We start from the raw sequence: 21,449 nt of genomic DNA, 5'->3' as shown, positions 1-21,449 counted from the left end.
CGGGTGAGCAGTCGAGCGCCATAACCAATAGACCACCGTGGCGGGGCTGCATATTGGGGTTATGCGCCCAGGTCTCAAAAGAGCCTTCTCCCTTTTTCCTCTGCGCACTCGAAGATTGTTAAACGTGGCATTGCAGGAATTTGCATGAAGGCGACGCTAGACGGCTCTTGTGACCACCAAGTTGAAGCAATTATGTGTGTACTTCTCAATTTTATTCCTATATACTCACTTGCGAGTTAAAATTTACTCCCTCTACTTAATACTATAGCATTTTCTCTTGGTCTGCAAGAACGAGCAAACTTAAATGAGATGAACAGAACATGAAATGAGATGACTGCACTGATGGAAAGATTGTCCGTCGCATTGACTCAAACCAACCCTGTTTATGTCGTGAGAGGCGGATTTATATTTTTATTTTTTCATTGAAAGTGCGCTCTGTTGCTTCTTACTCATTGTGTCAACTCAGAAGACACGTGAACTTTTGTTTTTGGCGTCTGACGCGCCGTAGATAACATGCGCCGAAGGCATCGTACGTTTTTAGAGGCTGTGTCGTTCAACGAAAGGGCAATAAACTTATGTTGTTGTTATCGGACTACGTGATGTATGTATTGTGCGGTGTGCGCTCGCTGCGTGCTTGTTGTTGTGCGCTTACTGGAATTACAAACTTTACGTGCACGATCGCGTATACAATACAGCGGTGTCCTCTTTTCGACGTGAAGTTACGTCAACTATAGGTTGGCGTTACGCCGAATAGCTACTACGCTCACTCCATATACACGAACAAAGAACCGCTAATCCGGCAACAGAGCGGGAAATCGGGCTACGTGAAAGGGAAGGCCTAACGCCCAGCAGAACGCGTAAGTCACTGCTAGGTGAGTTCGAGTACGATGATGCAGGGCCTGAACGTTTTTGATCACGGCACGTACCGGTATTCTGTACTGTTGCACAAAAACGCTCTACGAAGAATTTCAGCACGCCGCGCTCGGGCCTGCCACGCACGAACAGCCTCGTAAACGTCTGCTTGCAACATTTTACTGCGTGCGAACCGCACAATACGCGCTAAGTTTACGCCGGGACTACAAATGCTACAAATCTGCGCAGAAGCTAACCACCGCGGAGAGCACGCCGCGGGGCGGCGGGGCGTCTGCTGTTTTGTTTGCCCCATGCCGGTTTGTTTGCCCCATAAATCTGACGTCACTTCCGCCACACTTTTCGCAATGCATTGAAATACGATAGGGCCTCTCCTTAGAGGAGCACTGACACAAAATTTCGAAGGCGATATAATGAGTGAAATAGATGTATGTGGAGCCGTACACAACGTCTACAAAATATCAAGGGCCAATATAGCCTAGAACATATTTAAAATCAATTTTAAAGTGCATGCCGCGCGACTGAGCGAGATGCGAGCGCTTCGCGACACCGACATCAACGCGGGGGATGCGTAAACAAACCTACGTCACGAGTTTGTGTTGGCTGGTGGCTGGTTGTGCCCTTGCGCTTGTGGCGTGCTACCTGCCATTTCTTCCTCCGTGCCTACGGCTTTGCGTGTGCTAGTTGTGTTCTCTTCCGCTGTTCGCTCGTCGTGCCCGTTGGCAGATGTTATGGTCCGCTCACGCTAGCGGCTAGCCTGCCGCAACGGCGCGGTGCCGCAGAACGTCGGCCGTCGCCGCACGCGCGAGAGCTGTCCAACTAGCACGGCAAGCTTCGCCGGCGAGGCATTCGCGCCTCCGAAAAACATGGCAGCACTGCCAAAAGCGGTTGTCGTCCACTTCGAATCTATCAAGTGGCCGCCGTGCGCTCTGTAACGTGTAAGTTCCGAACTGATGCTTCCATTTGCTTTAGATTCATGTCCTCAAGCTTCGACAGCAATGTATTCGTCCCGATTCGGCGCCGTTTTTGAGAGCCATAGTCAAATAATCGATGCTGTAAGCTTGAGTCGAGATGGGCGCTTCCGAATGCTCGGAGGACATAGATTACGCGTTTGTTTGTTGTTTCTAATCCTCCATAGCTGGCGCCACTTGACCTGGTTCGGCGCCCACCGCACCCACGTTTGCGCGCCGCCTACGTCACAATTTTGCGTGTTCACGTGGCCATCTGTGTTTTCCCGGCTTCCGGAGGACGCTGTCTAGCTCGGTGCTCTTTGAAACCGAAACTGCGACTGGGCGCTCTAAAAACGTCTCTAAATAACCGTCGCGCACTGGCGCGAACGAGGTTTGCAGCCGTGATAAGTGGATCATAAGCTATCTATTGCAACAAAAAAAAACAAGGTGCAAAATTTTTGTGTCAGTGCTCCTTTAGTATTCCTTCCTCCATGGCGCGCACAACGCTGTACAAATACCGAGAAGGTGTATAAAGCCACATCATCTCATTGTAACAACTTGCTATTTTCAAAAATGGCTGGAAAGCTCAAAATAAAGGTGGTTAAGCATAGCTACAGTAACTCCTGCGAAAGCAGAACGACAGCTTTCACAAGGGCTAGCGGCATTGCTATCAATTCTCGGCGTTGCTGGAGCCATACACGCAGCAGTCTGGCTAGTTGCCCAAGATGGCCGCTTGTGCGTCACCAACGAAGCGGCTGTGGAAACTTCACTATATATTGTGCGAGCACGTGACGAGAAGCTCATACCATTTTGTGACGTCAAGGTACAGTAGGAACCGAAACTATTCTTTAAAAACATACTGCAATTAATTTTTCAGGGTGCACTCGTGCTTAGCACTACTTTTGCAAGGCACTTGAGGGCTTGTCCTTTCATTTAACAAAAAAAAAAAAAAAAAACTGAAAGTTTGAAAGCAGCATAGTCGAGGGACTATGATAGCAGGGAACCGAGCTTGCCCTGTGCCGATTCGTACCTACACGGCAGCACTGAAGGCAAAGAAGTTGACCTTTTTTTCATACCGGGAGGCCTTTCATGCTATTGTAATAGCATGGCAGCCTTCCTTCGGAATAATGGACAGCTGCAGGTAGTATGCATTTACGTTATTATGCCACTTCAAAAATGCAAAAGGCCTCTAGGCCCAATTTGTGCATTCTACAATAAAACATGCATGAAATATGTATGTTAAACACCCATGCTTTTAATGTGGCCTTGGGGAAAACAAAACCGTGAAGATTGTTGGAAACTTCCAGGGCTTTCAGGCAAACGTCAGTTGGACATATTTCGTATATTGAACTACTGATATAGCAAACTATTTTGCAATCAAGTTTTATGTATCTAGTGTAGACTATCTACATGATGGAATACCACAAGCACTTTACTTTGTGGATGTGCAGAATGCAACAATGCTCTTGAGATTTCTTTTTGCATTGCAGCTCTGGTAACAAACGCTGATAGAGCTTGATTAGCAATTTAAATATAGGCACCGAATGCTGTGGTTTCGCAATTTGCACACCCTAGTTCAGCCTTTTATCTTCAATGCATGTTGAAGAAGGTTGTTGCAGACACACAATATAAAGGCAAAGTCTGTGTGCACACCATTTCCTATTGGAGGAAAATTTGTGCTAAAAAAAAAAAAAAACAACGGTAGGGAAAATTTTTTTATTGCAACTGCACATGTTTTTAGAAACTTTTTTTTTGTACCTGTACAAAGTTAGTGCCACCTGCCAAAGTACCAACTGAAAAAATCACAGTACAAAAGAGGGCAGCCAGCCACAACTGATGCATGCCATCAAAAAGATGTTAACAAATGGTTTGCATGCAAACAGCTCCAATCAATAGATGTCATCAAATGCATGCAGACATGCCACAAACTGAACCTTGATGGTATCTGCCTGCACTGCACAAACAGTACAGTGCTAAGGGAGAAGAAAAAGGCAGCACAAAGATGTTTGTGTAAAAGTGCCCTAGGTTCTTTTACCACCCTGTGAGAACAAAATGTTAATGAGATAGCCAGTGAGGTGGCAAATCATGTTTGGCAAGTTTTTTTTCTTCGTCTCCTATGCCCCTGCTCTAGAACTCTGGCCTGGCGCTTGGCGCTTTTGCCATTTTTCACAGCAGCAAGGCCGCATTTTGGTCTTTTTTTTGTCATTTTCAAGGAGGGGAGTGCTTCCAGTGTCACACTTCCTATTGTCTTTTTTTTTTTTCACTCTGAAAGATGGTTCCCATTGTTGCTTCCTTTCGCATGTGGATGTTCACAAAACATGTGCATGTCGTCAGATGTTATCGTGACAAAGGACAACTCGTTGCGACGGCAAGAAATAAATGCCGGAAAGGGGGGGTGGTGACTGCCAGAACAGATGAATAAAAAAAATTGGAGTCCCAGGCAGAAAAGGGGTGGGGAAGGCAAGGGGGACCCAGCCGCCTGGGGGCTGCTGCACGGGAAGAAACACGCACGTCCAACATGTACTCGTTTCACAGGCACACAAAACCAAAAAATTTCCTCGCTATTTTTTATGAACCTCTCCCTTGCACTCAGCCTGGTGTGTCCAATACTGATACATTAAGAGCTTTGCAAAAACACAGCCAAACAAAAGGAGAGTGCCTTGAACAACTTTGTTCCAGCACCCTCAACAACCGATGACAAAAAGCAAGTGCAGCAAAACCAGAGCCAGCAGCCCTCTTCTCCACCTTGTTCACAGGTAAAGTACACTTGGGTGTAGAAAGCCTCCTCTTGCCAGCCCCCCTTGGCTATGACATCATTAAAGCTTTGGTAGCCGACTAAGCACACACACGCACACACACTCAAATGTGAAAAGAGGTTTTCTGGTCGAAAGGCGTGTTTTCTCTCTCTCCCATCTCCGTGCTGCCGACGCTCCGAGCGGTGGGGCATCCCCTCGTCGCAGGATGGTGGTGGTTAAGGAGGGGAACGTGCACCTCGGGAAAAACAGAGTTGCTGCCCAGGCTGCATTAGAGCCTTCAGGCAGAGACAGTGCCCTCGACAGCTGCCGAAGAGGACGACGATTCGAGACTCCCCGAAGGGGCCGCCGCACCATTGCTGGTGGCCTCACTTCCTCCTCCACTGGCTGCCTGCAGGATCCACACAAACAACCGTCAGAGCAAGCACAGAAAGAAGCAGCTCTGTGTGCTTCCTACTTACCGGCTACCTGGATAGTGCCGCAATTAGCATAGGCCAGGGGTTTTCAAACTGGGTTCGGTGAAGGGCGTTTTAGGGTGCTTTTATCCCAATTAGCACACAATTTATTGATTTACTGCATTTTGGAATTACCGCCGCCATTGACATCTGCATATCAGGAGTCTGTGAGTAGCCAGAGACCCCGCAGCAGCGGTGTAAAAGGGGAGACTCGGCAATGGGAACGGTAAATTTGGTCAAAATGTACCATTTTTCAATTAATTTTCTTTTGCAATCCTCAGACCATCTTTTACCTCGTGGTGAAATATTACAACAAAATATGCAACAGAAGCCAAGAAAAAAAGCACTGAACTAGTGTGCTATCATCAAGAACTATGAGAAAATTGGGCATGAGAAGGTGCCAATCTTGCAGCTTTCCCTTGGAACAGTGCTGCCATCTTGGCATCATCGCCAAGAAGGGAAATAGGAGCTCAGGGTAGCTCCAGTGCTGCATGTCACCAATGAAAAAATAAACCAGCTCCATTCAGAGTTCAGTTTTCTTAGCTTCGAGCTCAGTTTTCTCAGCTTTCAACTTTTGTAAATTTACTGTCAGTAATCCCAGTGCCATTTCATAATTACAGTAGACTCTCGTTAAACGAAACCTGAAGGGACCAGGAAAATGTGTTTAACAGCAGTTCCATTTACTGAGAGATGAACAGGGTTGCATTATTCAGATACGAAACCAATCATAGTAGGAGCAGTTCCATTTAAGCAGCAATTCCGTTTACTGAGAGTCTACTGTAACAAAGCTAAAATCATTGTTTTTTGCACTTAGATCCTGAAATATTGGTGAATGACGCAAAACTATCCGTTCTTATCTCCACATCTCACAAATTTTTATAATTGCACCTTTGCAAAAGACGTTATAAAGACGATATGTATAGACACTTCAAAAATTTTTTCTCCTCATTTGGGTCTTAAAAAAATCAATGAATAGCTTTACGGCACACAGTGGGCCTTAGTGCTCAAGCAAGAACCTTAAAAAATGTCTAATTAATTAGGGGATGGCTGTAAGGGTCCATTAAGTTTTTTAACTCATAATTATAGCAGATAGCTCAAAGCAGTTTTCATTTATGATACAGTTAAACCTGCCTATAACGAACATCCATACAACGAATTCCTCGATAGTACAAAGTTTTTATATTCCCCGCCGTTACTCCATAGAAGCACATGTACTTGCGACCTCTATGTAGGAAAGTGGGAGCGGGAGACACCCTTGATATAACGAATTTTCGCCGGCGCCAACAGAATTTTTTGTCATTTTGGCACAAGCAGGAGCCGCATGCATCTTCTGCGGTTACCCCGGCAACTGTGAGGTGAGAGAGAGCGCTCGTTTTTGAGTGCGGATGTGCGCCGATTTTTGGTCCTGTTGTTCTCTATTTAACAGTGAAGGACCTTATTAGACAACAAAGCAAAATATACCCATGCTGAAGTATAAAAACATCTTGTATTTTTTGATAATGAAAGGTATTCAGCACTACGCAGTCTAAATCCTTAAGGGGAGACTCTGGTCTTCTAAAAAAAACTTTTGTTTATTGTCATATTCAAATGAAATTTTCAGGCAATGTATATTTTAACTTGCTATAAACAGATATGCAATCCATTTTTTCTTAGCTCAAGTAGTTTTTGAGATATTAAATAAATATTGAATGATCAAATTGCCCAATTGTTCTGCAATTTAATCATTGAATATCCTAGAAAACTTGATATGGCCATATTCTAGAACAATCAAGGATCACAACTAAACCATTACTGTAATTTTAGCTATATTTTTATAAAAGTTATTGCCATCTCTAATGTAATGGTTGGGAACATGAAAATTTTTATCAGTTTTATCAGCATATAAAAAATTTTCTCTTGACCAAGTCTATAATTTAGTAGTATTATTGTGTATAGGAACTCATAAGCTTTCAATTGCAACAAGAATCATTCAAATCTGATCACAAGATCAAAAGATACTGTGGGCAACAGTATAGCACATAGGTGAAAAACGGATTTTGAGAAAACTCAGAAAGAAGTTTGAAGACTTGGTATAGGTTTCTTCTTGCTACTAAAAAGCAACAGATGGAAGTCCTTTTCGCTCTAGAAGCCACCAGGCACATAATCACTATCATTTTCTTTCACACGCCTCCTCTTCATGGCATTCCTGAAGTTTTCTGCTCTGGTATGCTTCTTGTCACATGCCGCTAGCCGCCGCTGGTCCTTTTCTAGACACCTTTCAACATCTGTGCTGCCTTGACTCAAATGCAGCTCCTTCAAAATGGCCTCAGAGGCACATTTCTTTCCGGCATTGAACCGGGCGACTGCTTCCGCAACAGCAGTTTCGACTGTGAAGAGCGAGGCGTGTTTGGTTTTTGGCACAAGCGACCAGATTACTGAATGGAGGCTCTCATTTGAATTCTGAGTTTTGCCTCGTTGACAGCGCTCCAACAGCTTCCGATCAGAGAGGCGAGTGTACACTGGGAGGAGGGCTTCAGCAACGTATTCAGGGAGGTTGTACCGGTGCTTGGGAGGAGCCTGCTGCCTTGCCACTGCCTTGTTGTGTGCACACCATGATTCTTCACCTTTTGGGCACCGTGAATGTTGTGGCTTTGTATCTGTGGAAGTCACATGATAGTACGTGGCAAGGACAGCATTCTCCATCTCATCAATGTTTCCCTGGTGTGCCTTGAGTGCCCAGCCATAATAATTCGTAAGCTTTGTAACAAGCTCAGCAGTGAGCTTGCCTTTGCCACCGAGGCTTGGCCGACCTTCCCCTTTGCTCTTCTGCAAGAGGTTTCTCAGTGCAGCACCCATTCGTTTATGAATGTGATTAACACAATCCTCCTTTTCGATGGGCACAAAGCCATACACTTTCTCCTCCTGAAGGCTGTTGAAAGCGCGGCTATCTCCGTCGCACAACATCGTTGTGTAACGCAGTCCATGTTTTTCAAGGGACCGGCCAAACAGAATTTTGGCAGCCTCCACCTCCATTTGGCCAGGCTTGCTCGAAGAGTTTTTTTGGCACTTATGACGACCTCGCCACTCACTGTATCGTGGGTCACCGTCCTTGGGGCCGATTTCGCAACCCAAACAGAAGTTCGATAGAACTTTGAAGTCCAGCACGTATCCCGAAAAGAGTTCGATCACAGTTCCCACACAAATGTGTGACAGGTGTCCACGAGTGAGCCAAGTCCCGTCAAATGAAACTGCGATATTGCCGGGGTTCCCGAAGTTCAGTTCGGAATAGATGGCCTTCACAGCTGTCGCGCACTCACTCATGACGCCCGCGGATGCGTTCACGGCGGCAGGGTTCATCTTTGTTTTTACGTAGTTTTGGTAGGTTTTGTTGTGCATACCGCGACGAGAAACGTTCAGCGCCGAGAAAATGTCGTTTAGCACGGTCTGCCCATTTCCCGTGCTCATAACTGCCCGAGCAGCAAGCACATTCACTTCGAATGGGTTGCAGGTCGCATTCCCCCCTGCTCTCGGCGAGCTCCATCCGGTGCTGACATCTCCACAGACGGCACAGTTCACCACTATTTTAACTGCCACTCCGTACTCACGGTCACCTCTTGAAACGTTCAAAGGGCCGGAGCAGAATTCGCATTTCGCGCACCGAAGCAGTCGGTTCAGCAGCGGTAGGCTTAGCAGCGTAAACTCGGTGCCGCACCCCGCCGCTTCCGGGGAATCTCCGATAAGCGACTGCTTTCGGCGCGTAGCTGATAATGAAGAAAGCTTCTGGCGTTGCGCTTCCGCGCGATGCTCAATCGCCACTTTCTCAGCTTCTGAAACAAGGAGCGTGTCAACGCGCATTGTCCTCGACGTGTCGTCGGCCACAGGCATCGCTTGCGCGGCTGCGGCTTCGGTGGATGTCGTACACCCGCTGGCGCATGTCGCAGAGCTCGTCGCAGTCGATCCACTCGATGCTGCTTTAGGTATCCGAGACCGACGCTTGCGTTTTTTGCCGTAGGCATGAGCCGTCGCGAACTTGCGTCGCCCGCCAGCCATCGTCGCGTCCGAACAATTTTTGACAAGGCGTCTCGCATTCTCGGGCAGACGAAACTCCGGTCGTCCAATCAGAGAGCAGGATTCACCCCACGTGGTACAAACGCGCCAATGCCGTGCGAGTATTTTCTTTTTTTCATTGGCGTGCAGCTCCATAGTCGCCAGACCTAGAGGTGTTTTCTCGTTAAAAACGGAATGTAGAAGAATTCAGCTCTCGAATGATTCCAAAATGGCCGCGCTGCGGCCAACGGTTACCGCAGGCGACGGCATTGAATTTACCTGTTTTCGGGGGGCGTTTTCGAGCGAAAGCGATCATGAAGCTCTCTTTAGAGCGCAATAACAAAATAAATACTCGGCGGAACGCGTTAATATCGCAGCAATAGATTCTTTAGGACGTCTAGATTGCGAAAAAAAATATTTCAAAAAGTCGATTTTTTGTTCTAGAAGACCCGTGTCTCCCCTTAATGGAAACGGAGGGGAAAAAAAGGCAACAATACGGTGCTACAGTCGAACCCCACTACAACAAACGCTGCTTCAACGAAATTTCCGGTGCAACAAAAAATTCTCAATTCCCCGTCGACAGTCCATAGGAGTCAATGCATAAATATGCTCGCCACAACGAACACTTTTTCTGCTGCTATTCCGCTTTAACAAAATTTGACGATACAATTCCGGGCTCAAAAATTTAATTTGCCATGCAATAAACACAATCTCGAACAGCTTGGTGCATTTTAGAATATAAAAAATTCATCTACAAAGTCTAAGCCGCGTGTTGGCACCACCAAAAACCGCTGCTGTAGACTGAGCATGAGGGCTGCTATTGCTTGATAGCGACGGCGATCAGACTGCCCTGCTTTCGCAACTGGCTTGAGTTTCTTCTTAGTTGCAGACATCCAAAGCCAAAGCTCAGCTGTCCACGCTGGGGTGCAATTGTGGAACGATTTTTTTTCCGATGCCTTTCCAATGCTTTTCGCGCTTCGCCAGTGGTCAGAGCAACGGTACATCCGCATTATCAATGAGAGCAGCCCTGGGGTGCAATTGTCGAACGATGCAGTTTCCAATGCCAATGCTTTTTGCACTTGGCCAGAGCGACTGATTGTCGGAGCAACAATTCGTCCACGTTATCAACGGGATCAGCCAGCCGCGAGTGGTGGATGATAAGAACAGCATAGAATAAAGCGTAAATCATCGCTCCGCAATAGCACACCTGCATCTCGGCATTGTTGGATACCTTGTTGTCGATGAATAGCTAGTGTTAGCGTATTAGTGCACTATGCAGTTCGTGTTGTGCACCCGTGCCTCTGTTTGGTTCGTTCGCAGAAGCCGTTGTTTCAGCGCGCTTTTCAACCTGGCATTGCTGTGCATATATGAGAATCGAGTCATGACGCTGCTGGGGAAACAAAGGAAGCAGCCGACACTGAATTTTGGAAATTAAGGTTTCTCTGTTCTATTAGTTCAGGTCAGCTTTGTTTTTTTCGAATTTCACTACAACGAAATGTTTGCTTCAACGAAGTTTTTTCCGAGCACAATCAATTTCGTTGTAGCAGGGTTTGACTGTAAAACAATAACATAGTGCAAAAAATGTTACAATGACACACGTGCGATAATGGTGATAAGTCACACTTTGTAAGCCAGATAACTCGCCAATGCAGCACAGAGTGCATCATTGTTTGCCAGACACCTTACATATTTCAATTTTATCCCGTGCTGATACTTTCAAGCTCATAAAAGTTGGGATTTCTGCACGGGCCAGTCATCAGCACTATCTGCCATTTTATACGGCGTGTGTTCATCACTTCAGGCGAAAGCAGTGGTGCACATAGAATCCACTGTACAACAGCTTTCTCACTGTCCCGCCGGGGCATGCGTCGCCATTAGTCGGGTTTAAGTCGGATCTCTCCAATGCTGCACCGCCGCCTGCGAGCAATCGTTCTGATGCTTCTATGACATATGCCAAAGTGTTTATTCGGGCTGCTTAGGCTTTCTCATATGTGTGCTGATTTCTTGTGACAAACAGTGACCATAACAGGCTGATATCTTGATAGTTCGGGTTCATTTCCAAAATTGTGGAAAAAAATATCGGTTTCTTTCAGTTTTAGTTTGACACCCTGCCCATGACAGCTGGAAGCCCCTTCCAAACCTTTTTATGCTTTTCTGGATGACACCAGTGTACTGCGGTGGTTCGGCCTCAAACAATGCGCAATGTTGGTTCGAGTGATTTGGTTAGGTTGGCTGCTTTGTAGAAAGAAAAATCGGCTTAATTTGTGACCGTTAGTTATACAAGAACACAAACGTCCAGCTAAAACCTACACAGGCAGTAGATATCTTCAGGCGTGGAGAAGCAAAACGTAAGAATTAACCAAACTTATGCACGAGAGCAGATTGAATTGAGTGGCTTTAAATTACATTGAAAACAGTGGGCCAGCCAAAAATGTGAAATTTGTCTGAATTAACCGAAAGTTTTAATTATCAAGAGTCTACTGTAGCCGCCCCATCATCATCAGAAAGCAACACAAACCAACATGGCAAGGTGGTGCACAAAGAAAGGTCATGCACACCTTGTTGCTCTGCCGGCCATTTCCAGCGGACTCCCTCCGAGGTGACTTGTCCTTAGCTGGTCGCTCCTCGCGACTCTTGTCCCTGGGGGGCTTGTCCTCGCGAGACTGCCCACCGCCGCCGCCACTGCCAGGAGAGCCGGCACCGTCATCGTCCTGTGTCTGGGACCCTGGGCGTTGCCCTCGGCGGCGTGGTCGTGGGCGAAAGGGTGGTCTTCGACGTTGGCTCCCCGTTTGGCCACCACGCTCCCTCTCAGGGCCTGGCTGGGCCTCCCCTTCACTCTCCTGCAGGAATACACTGGTTGGCTTCTACAGCAACTTACTAATCTTTAACCCTTTCCTAAGTACCCTGGACATACCTCGCTTGTAATGCACTACTGGTAGAAATTGCTTTTTGTGTTCATTTTGTTGCAGAGATGGCTGCTGTGTCAGAGCAAACCATGTTTACTGCGTTCTACTACAGAGATGGCAGCACTTGGACTGCATTCGTGAATTTGCACGAACACTGCTTTGATAGAGCTTAAGGCATTGTAAATGTCGATTTACATTGGCTATTGATCAATTGCATCCCCGAGACTGTCGGTGCATGACATTCAGCTTATATTCTTAAAAACAAAAACTATCTCTTCGCGAACTGCGGATCTCCACAGCGGTTACCAGTTCATGAATAGCGCAGTCCATCTTATACCTCACGGTGACACACTGCACAGCGCTACTCACTAGTCAAGATGTGCAATTTTTACAAGATACACAAAAGAGTCTCCGACACAAAACTACGCAACGACGGGAATTGATGTTGGTTAGTTTGACGAAGTCACACAAAGCATATTCATTCATATTGCTACATGCATATTGCCAGCCCCTTGAACCATTGCGCGTGTGCGCTGGACGAGGAGAAGGAAGGTCTCTCTCCGCTCGGGCTCTGAGCTGAACCGGTCAGCGCTGCAACCGCTACTGAAAATATATCGTGTAAATAGTCTACGGTCTAGTCTACCGAGTCGTCATTCACGTAACATATTTGGTGGAGGTGGAGCGTTCCCCGTCCTCACCACGAAGCTTCGCAGCGGCCTCACCGTCCAGTATCCGGCCATGGCTACCACTGCCAACAGCCCGTCTCCTTCTACAGCTGCGGCGTCAACCACAACGTACCTTACGGTGTCCCACCCCCGCGACCCCGGTACATTTTCCGCCCAAGCTGGCCTTGACGTTGACTACTGGCTCAGCATGTACGAGCGTGTTAGCCAAACTCACCGATGGAACCCCACCATGATGCTTGCCAACGTAATCTTCTACTTGGGAGGCACCCCACGTGTCTGGTTCGAGACTCATGAGACCGAGCTCACCAGCTGGGACATTTTCAAGGAGTGACTGCGCGACATCTTTGGAGACCCGTCCGGTCGCCAAGTGGCAGCACGAAAAGAACTTGCAACCCGTGTCCAGTCATCGACCGAGTCGTACGTCTCCTATATTCAGGATGTACTCGCGCTGTGCCGAAAAGTGGACGAGAAAATGTCCGAGGTTGACAAGGTCGGCCACGTACTCAAAGGCATCGCGGACGACGCTTTCAATTTGCTCGTCTACACAAATGTCTCGACCATCGACCTCATCATTAAGGAATGCCGCCGCTTCGAAAGGGCCAAAAGCCGCCGCGTAGTGCCTCAATTCGCTCGGCTACCGAACACGGCTGTCACGTCAACGTGCTCCGATCTCGGCGCCACCCCACCCTTTGAGGAGAATGTGACCCGCATCGTTCGACGGGAGCTTGAAGCGGCAAGTCCAGCGCCCTTCCACACACCTCCCTTCGACCAAGCCGCTGTCCAAGCACCCCCCACGGTCTCTGTTATTCAGGCCGTCGTGCGGCAAGAAATTGCCAATCTCGGTTTCCCTGTCGCCTGCTCCGTCTCTTGACCCGAATACCGACCGACGCCCACGAGTGCACCCCGCAGTGACTCCTATTTTCCTCCGAGATCCCGCAACCCATCGGAATGGAGAACTCCCGACGACAAACCCATCTGCTTCCGCTGCCACCGGGTGGGTCATGTCTCCCGTCACTGCCGCACCACCTGGACGCCGCCTTATTGGGGCCAATTCTCGTCGCCTACTCGCCCATACGCTACACCTCGCCAGTATTCTCCCAGCCGTACGTACGCTGCCTCTGACGCACCCAACGGCCGCCCTACTGCTCGGTCCCCGTCGCCCCAACGCCGTCATTCCCCGTCGCCTCAACCACGCCGCTATACCTCGCCGCCCAACTACGTCTCGTCCCGGACGGAAAACTAGATCGTGCAGCTCCTGGAGGTAGTGCTGCATCATTGTCCTCTGAACCAAATCCTCCGTTGACGCTCACTACGAACACGAACTTAATTGATCTTCAAGTGGACGGTATTTCTATGACGGCGTTAATTGATACTGGAGCTCAGGTGTCCATCATCAGCGCGCATCTCTGCCGTCGACTTAAGAAAGTACTGACGCCTGCTACAACTAAAGCCGCACGCGTCGCCGATGGCGGAACTGTTGCCGTCACGGGCATGTGTACCGCTCGAATAAGCATTGCCGGCCGCCACGTTCCCGTCCTCTTTACCGTGCTCAGCAGTTGCCCTCACGACCTCATCTTGGGGATGGACTTCCTCTCGACACATTCTGCCCTGATCGACTGTTCTGCCGGTACTCCTCTTCTGCCAGATCCTAGCCCCAAACTCCAGAACAGCCTCTGTACCACAGAATTTATCCGCATGCCGCCTAAAGCCCTAACATTAGTCGAATTGGCAACGTCTTCACCGGTGCTTGACGGGGACTACGTCGTCACGCCTATTGCTGATGTCCTTCTGGCGCGCGACATCACTGTACCACACTGCGTTGTCACCTTAGCCGCTAACCGGATATATCTCCCTGTTGTAAATTTCGGCTTCACGAAGCAAGTGCTACCCCAAGGCATCTCAGTCGCCACGCTCCGATCCTTATCAGATGACCACGTCACCATTTTCGCTGCCGACGTGTGCTCAGATGTTCCTTGTCGGCCGCCGGATACCACAGACCTCGACATGGCATTGCGTCACATGATCGCCCCGGACCTCGAACCTGAGCAGTCAGCCGCTCTAACCCGCCTTTTGGCTTCTTACCGCGACATCTTCGACGTCGATAATCGACCACTAGGCCAGACTTCTATTGTAAAGCACCGCATCAACACCGGTGATTCTCTTCCCATTCACCGCCGACCATATCGGGTGTCTGCCGCCGAACGCACGGTCATTCAACAAGAAGTGAACAAGATGCTAGCCAGAGGCATTATTGAACCCTCATCGAGCCCTTGGGCGTCACCCGTCGTGCTCGTTAAAAAGAAAGACGACACGTGGCGCTTCTGCGTTGATTACCGCCATCTGAATCGAATTACGAAAAAGGACGTTTACCCTTTACCTCGAATTGACGACGCTCTTGACTGCCTACACGGCGCGCGCTACTTTTCTTCAATAGACCTACGCTCTGGCTACTGGCAGATTGCTATGGATGAGAAAGACCAAGAAAAGACTGCGTTTGTAACTCCGGATGGCCTATACCACTTCAAGGTTATGCCGTTCGGTCTGTGCAACTGCCCCAGCCACGTTCGAGCGTATGATGGACTCTCTGCTACAAGGATTCAAATGGACAACCTGCCTTTGTTACCTCGACGATGTCCTTGTATATTCGCCTACATTTGAGACCCACCTTCGGCGTTTGGCAGCTATTCTTGACGTCTTCCGCAGAGCTGGCCTCCAATTGAACTCCTCGAAGTGCCACTTCGGCCGCCGGCAGATTACCGTCTTGGGCCACCTCGTCGATGCTTCAGGTGTGCAGCCGGACCCAGAGAAAATTCGTGCAGTCACGAGTTTTCCTGTACCCCAATCAGCGAAGGACGTCCGGAGTTTTGTGGGACTCTGTTCCTACTTCAGAAGGTTCGTGGAAGATTTTGCAACAATCGCTCGACCACTCACTGAACTTCTGAAGAAAGACGTGCCTTTTACGTGGGGTCCCGCTCAAACCGCCGCTTTTTCTCGCCTCGTGACACTTTTGACAACGCCGCCTATATTGGCCCACTTTGACCCATCTGCTCCGACTGAGGTCCGAACCGATGCTAGTGGTCACGGGATCGGAGCCGTCCTAGCCCAACGACAACAGGGACGCAACCGCGTTATCGCCTACGCCAGCCGCCTCCTTACAGCTGCCGAGCGCAACTATTCTATTACAGAGCGTGAATGCCTTGCTCTTGTCTGGGCAGTCTTGAAGTTCCGCCCATATTTATATGGCACGCATTTCTCTGTAATAACCGACCATCATGCGCTCTGTTGGCTTTCCTCACTAAAGGATCCTACGGGCCGGCTTGGTCGCTGGGCTCTGCGACTCCAAGAATATACCTACACAGTGACGTACAAGTCGGGCCGTCTACACCAGGACGCAGACTGCCTGTCCCGCTACCCGGTCGATGAATCGAGCAGCGTCCCTGACACCGACGCCGACGCTTGCGTCTTTTCCGTTTCTTTACTGACAAACATCGGCGACGAACAACGCAGAGATGCGTCCTTGCGTACTATCATCGAACGCCTAGAATCATCGTCTACCGACCGGTCCCATCGCTCGTTCGTCCTCCAAGATGGTGCACTCTACCGCCACAATTTTCACCCAGATGGACCAGCCCTGCTGCTTGTTATTCCGAAACACCTCCGCTCGGCTGTCCTTCATGAACTTCATGACCTTCCAACGGCCGGTCACCTTGGTGTATCGCGCACTTACGACCGGATCCGCCGACGCTTCTTTTGGCCAGGGCTTGCATGCTCCGTCAGAAGATACGTTGCGGCGTGTGAGAAATGTCAGCGCCGCAAGACACCATCGACGCTTCCCGCCGGGTGCCTTCAACCCCTTGACATTTCGTCAGAACCGTTCTTTCGCGTTGGCTTAGACCTACTTGGCCCGTTTCCCCTGTCTTCCTCCGGCAACAGGTGGATAGCTGTGGCCACAGACTACGCCACGCGCTACGCCATTACAAGAGCTCTTCCAACAAGCTGCGCCACAGATGTCGCCGACTTCCTCCTACACGACGTGATTTTGCAACATGGAGCTCCACGCCAGCTGCTTACGGACCGTGGCCGCACATTTCGGTCGAAGGTCATAGCCGACATTCTGCAGTCATGTGAAACGAGGCACAAGCTCACTACGTCCTACCATCCGCAGACAAACGGCCTAACCGAGCGTCTCAATCGAACACTTACAGACATGCTTGCGAAGTATGTTTCCTCCGACCACTCTGACTGGGACCTTGCTTTGCCGTACGTGACATTTGCGTACAATTCTTCGCGCCACGACACTGCCGGTTACTCTCCATTCTTTCTGTTGTTCGGCCGACAACCAACGTTGCCCCTAGACACCATCATCCCGTTTCCCGCCGTACCGACCAGCGAATATGCCCTTGACGCTATCACCAGGGCTGCTCATGCACGTGAAACCGCCCGCACTCGCCTCTTGACTTCTCAAGAAAACCAACGGCGGTTGTACGATCGCAAGCACCGAGACGTGCACTTCTCGCCCGGTTCTTTGGTCCTGCTGTGGTCTCCCACCCGTCACGTTGGAATGTCGGAAAAACTAATATCTCGATACACAGGTCCATACAGAGTCCTTCGTGCGGTTACCCCTGTAACCTATGAAATCGCCCCTGTCGCCTCGTCGCCTTCATCGTCTATACAGGCCAGCGATATCGTACATGTCGCACGCTTGAAACCCTACCACTCTCCCAGTGACGTTGACATCTGATGCGCCGAGACGGCGCTTCTGCCGCCGGGGATTATGCTACATGCATATTGCCAGCCCCTTGAACCATTGCGCGTGTGCGCCGGACGAGGAGAAGGAAGATCTCTCTCCGCTCGGGCTCTGAGCTGAACCGGTCAGCGCTGCAACCGCTACTGAAAATATATCGTGTAAATAGTCTACGGTCTAGTCTACCGAGTCGTCATTCACGCAACAATATTATTGACTTGCATGACACCCGGGCCTGACTAAAGTCCAAGCCCGGGCCAGTGCAGTGCTCTTGTCTGTCTCTTTTTTGCACTTTTCTCGTATAAGTATGAAACACAAACCAGCCAAATTCGTTACCCTTTTAAGTGATAATTTATTTTCAGTGGACAAGGTCCAGCAAAAGTTGAATTTTGCCAAAACCCATAAGGCACGGTGAATTAGTACCAATTTTCAAAGCAGGTTGGTTCATAATCTTCAAAATTGGATGGCTCGAAATCGAACAGGACTACAAAGGAACACAGATGCACAGGACAGCCGCTCCGTAGTCCTGTTCGATTTCGTGCTATCCGATTTTGAAGATTATGAACTGCTTTGCAAATTGGTACAACTTTACCGTGCCTTATGGGTTCTGGCAAAATTCATTAGTAACTTTTGCTGGACCTTGTCCACTGAAACTAAGTTATCACTTAAAAGGTAACGGATTGGGCTGGTTTGTGTTTCATGCTTATACGAGAAAAGCGTGTCCTGTGCATCTGTGCTCCTTCGTAGTCCTGTTCGATTTCGCGCTATCGTTGGGCTAATGTGGCAATGGCAAGCTGCTTTCGTAACTGCAAGCGATAGGCACTCGGTGGTTCCCCACAGGGAGGCGACAGCAAACGAGACATTTAGTGCCCATTAAATGCGTACAATACGTTAAACGGGTGCAGTATATTACAGGGTTGCTGCTGTGACTTCAAGTCACCCCAACGCACTTTCTGGTGTCCATCATATCCTGCTTTCGCACTTGAACCCCTTTATAAGAAACACTGACTATTGGGTATAAGAGACACCAGTGTGCCTGCATTGAAATAGAAGTTGATCAGACAATGAGAATGTGGTACTCTGCTTATAAGAGACACCACATACCGTATTTACTCGAATCTAGGCCGGCTCTGATTCTAAGCCGACCCCTGCAAGCCCAGAAAAAAAAAAAAAACTAATTATTGTACTCCAATCTAAGCAATCCCCCTCGACTTTTGCACATCATTTTTTTTGGAAAAAAAAAAAAAAAAAACATCGGCTTAGATTCGAGTAAATACGGTATAACCCTTTCGGCCCTGGTGGTGTCAATTGACACCATCACCACACAACACTTCCCCTAGCAACTCAGAAACGAAACCAAAACTGCTAATTCTTGGGGCACTAATTTTTCAATGATCCCCACTGCGATCGACACCACTACTGTGGCATTTTCGCAGAGCTGGGAGCCAAAAAGAAGAAGAGTCATGGGTGACGCCGAGGCGGGTAAACGCCGTTTTCGAGACGAAGTCCCGAAGTCGTTTCAAGGACTTCCACACTATCGAATAAGACTTTGGTTCAGATTTTGTGTGCTCTAGTTAGTAGCAGAAATAAAGAAGCCATTTTTCTCATTTCATGTATGTAAGTCCATGCATAATTGCACCACTGGCTCAATTTTTCATTTGTAGTCTTGTGAGGTCCTAATTATTAGGGAAGCACACAAAAATATCCTCCGACCAAAATAAGAAATCAAGGACTGGAAGGGATAAAGGACAAGAACTGCTCCCCAGTCAGTGTCTCTTATAAAGGTGTCCAACTGTATACACAGCTTGTGCACGCGTGTGTAATAAGGAACAAAATGTGCAGACTACCATGACAGCTAGCAGCACCTACTTAATCTCAGTGCGATTTCCCGAATGACACCAATGAACAGTGGTGAAGGTGGACTAAAATGTGTTCTGCACATGGTAGAACAAGGCAAAAAAATTTTAGAACAGCTGTCCTTCGGTATTTTCTCTCGTGGTGGGGTTCGGGCTGTTTTTCAAGAGATTGATGGCCATTTCCATACAATCGGAAGGATTGCTCGAAATTCAGAAGTCTCCTGGGCCAATTGGAAGAGTTGGCGGGGACACGCAAATCGCCGATGTTTCCACCGAACACATCGTTGTCAACATTTTTTACGCAGAGTTTCCACTTTAAGTGTCAAAAGTCCCCATACAGCAACATTGTAACTAGAAGAAAACAAGCACCTGTTTCGGCACTTACCACAAAGCACATCTACACCTTTTCTGCACGACTTGATTGGAGTGATTGATGTCCAAAATGCAGGTGGCAAACGCGGCCTTCATTTCTCACTAAAATTTGTGCAACTGATAAAATGTTGAGGCTAGTCGGGAGTTGTGACATAGCGTAATGCAATTTCAACAAATCTGAAGGTTTGGGCACAGCTGTTGCACCCCTGAAATGGTTAAGCATGTGGATGCCAATAAGAAGGCTACACACAGTTCTTGCACCCTCAGTAATAAATACTTTCAACCTTCAAGTGAGTATTTCCCATTACATGTTTTTCTATGTGGTATTGTACATCGCATTCTGAATATGTCGAGGATTAACTGTATTTTATGTGCCTACATATGGTGTCACCACCATATCAAGACATCTTGCAAACAACATTGCAGTAGAACAGAATTATTGTAAATGCAATAATGTGAGCAAGTCAGAATAGCGCACTCCATGCTTTCTGTTCATAGCTCAAGAATTATGCAACCATAGTTATTAAATGTGTATAAAGCATACATGACATGCAGGCCTCCTTTTTCCATTTAAGTGCCATGCAACAGAAAGTGGCATAATTGAAAATAATGGCATGCATTTCGTGCAAGCACATATTCATCATCGATGCAAGTGACTTTACAACACTGAAAATAATATAGATTCTGAGAAACAATGGCAAGCCAAAGAAATATCAGTCTGCTTTTCAGAGCTTCAGAAGAAATACAAAAATGCACATGTGAATAACATTCGGAGAACAGTATTGGAATGAAGCAACTGCACAGCTTTTGACAATAAAATACATGCTATGCAGTGCATGCCTAGCACACATGGGTAAATCTGTGCATATTTGGCATATCCTACAGGCATGTCTGTGGACATGCAGTGAGAACACACAATGCCATGAACAGACCAAACGGCACACCTCTGGGAAACCGGAGCATATAAGACAACCAGCCATATACAAAAGTACTAGCACTAGAGTTTAACATTGTATAGAGATTTACTGCACATATGTGATAACTTCACTCACCCATATGCAGCAAGTTTAAAAACAAAATAAGCAACAACAGTAGCACAATGCTGCAGCAACATGCACGCTCAACTACCACATTAATTCGAATGTAAGTTGATAGCCTTTTAAAATAATCATACACCTAACTTTAGGGTAATGGCACACTGCCAGTGCCATGTAGAAAAGAGAGCACCATAGCATCTACTAGCCGCTCCAGTAGCCAGAGACTTCACCACTACCGTCAGAGTAATGGCCGCACTTTTATTCGTTGAATGTTTACATCATCGTGGCTCTTTGTATGCCTACCAGTCCCAAGTCTGCTTCACAACTCTGGCTGTGGCCAACAGCATGCTTTACCGCAAAATATCTCACATTTTAGCACACTCCTTAGCACGATGATTACGGCATCGGTGCATGTGTTTCAATGGTTAACGATTGTGAGAGTACGCCTTATTGCAGACTATCCTATCTTCAACTATCCGCTCGGCAGTGCATGTGGCAAAGTGCCCTTGTGATCACAAGGGTACTTTGCATACGGTGCATTCGAATGCACCGTATGCTTCTATAGGTGACAAACCAAATACACCTAATGTTTGCATAACATAAAAAAAAGCATAGCAGCATTGGCCTTAAAGATAGGCACAACACCTGTGCAGAAAAAAACACACACACTTTAATCTGTATGTAGCTTAGGCCAATGAAACTTCTGTCGTTTTCATAGGTTTTTATGTTGATCCCAAATATGTAATCGTTTTATAGTAAGTTGCACAGTTGTACTTTAGTATAATGACAATGCG

The 21,449-nt window shown here is 47.8% G+C and overlaps 1 protein-coding gene across 2 annotated transcripts in view; it reads right to left on the bottom strand.

Moving 5' to 3' along the window:
• Nucleotides 1–3,522: 3,522 nt before the first annotated feature.
• LOC119389366 (Y-box factor homolog) overlaps nt 3,523–21,449 on the bottom strand; it is a 53,829-nt gene continuing 35,902 nt past the window's right edge. For both annotated transcript variants that reach the window (XM_037656589.2, XM_037656590.2), the window contains 2 exons: nt 11,613–11,894; nt 3,523–4,964 (listed from right to left, as the gene is read on the bottom strand). In XM_037656589.2, the coding sequence (XP_037512517.1) occupies nt 4,854–4,964; nt 11,613–11,894 (393 nt within the window). In that variant the 3' untranslated portion in view covers nt 3,523–4,853. The remainder of the gene's footprint in view (nt 4,965–11,612; nt 11,895–21,449) is intronic.

The sequence above is a fragment of the Rhipicephalus sanguineus genome, chromosome 4, assembly GCF_013339695.2.
Source record: "Rhipicephalus sanguineus isolate Rsan-2018 chromosome 4, BIME_Rsan_1.4, whole genome shotgun sequence".
Classification (NCBI taxonomy): Eukaryota; Metazoa; Arthropoda; class Arachnida; order Ixodida; family Ixodidae; genus Rhipicephalus; species Rhipicephalus sanguineus.
This window is presented reverse-complemented; position numbering and strand designations above follow the sequence as displayed.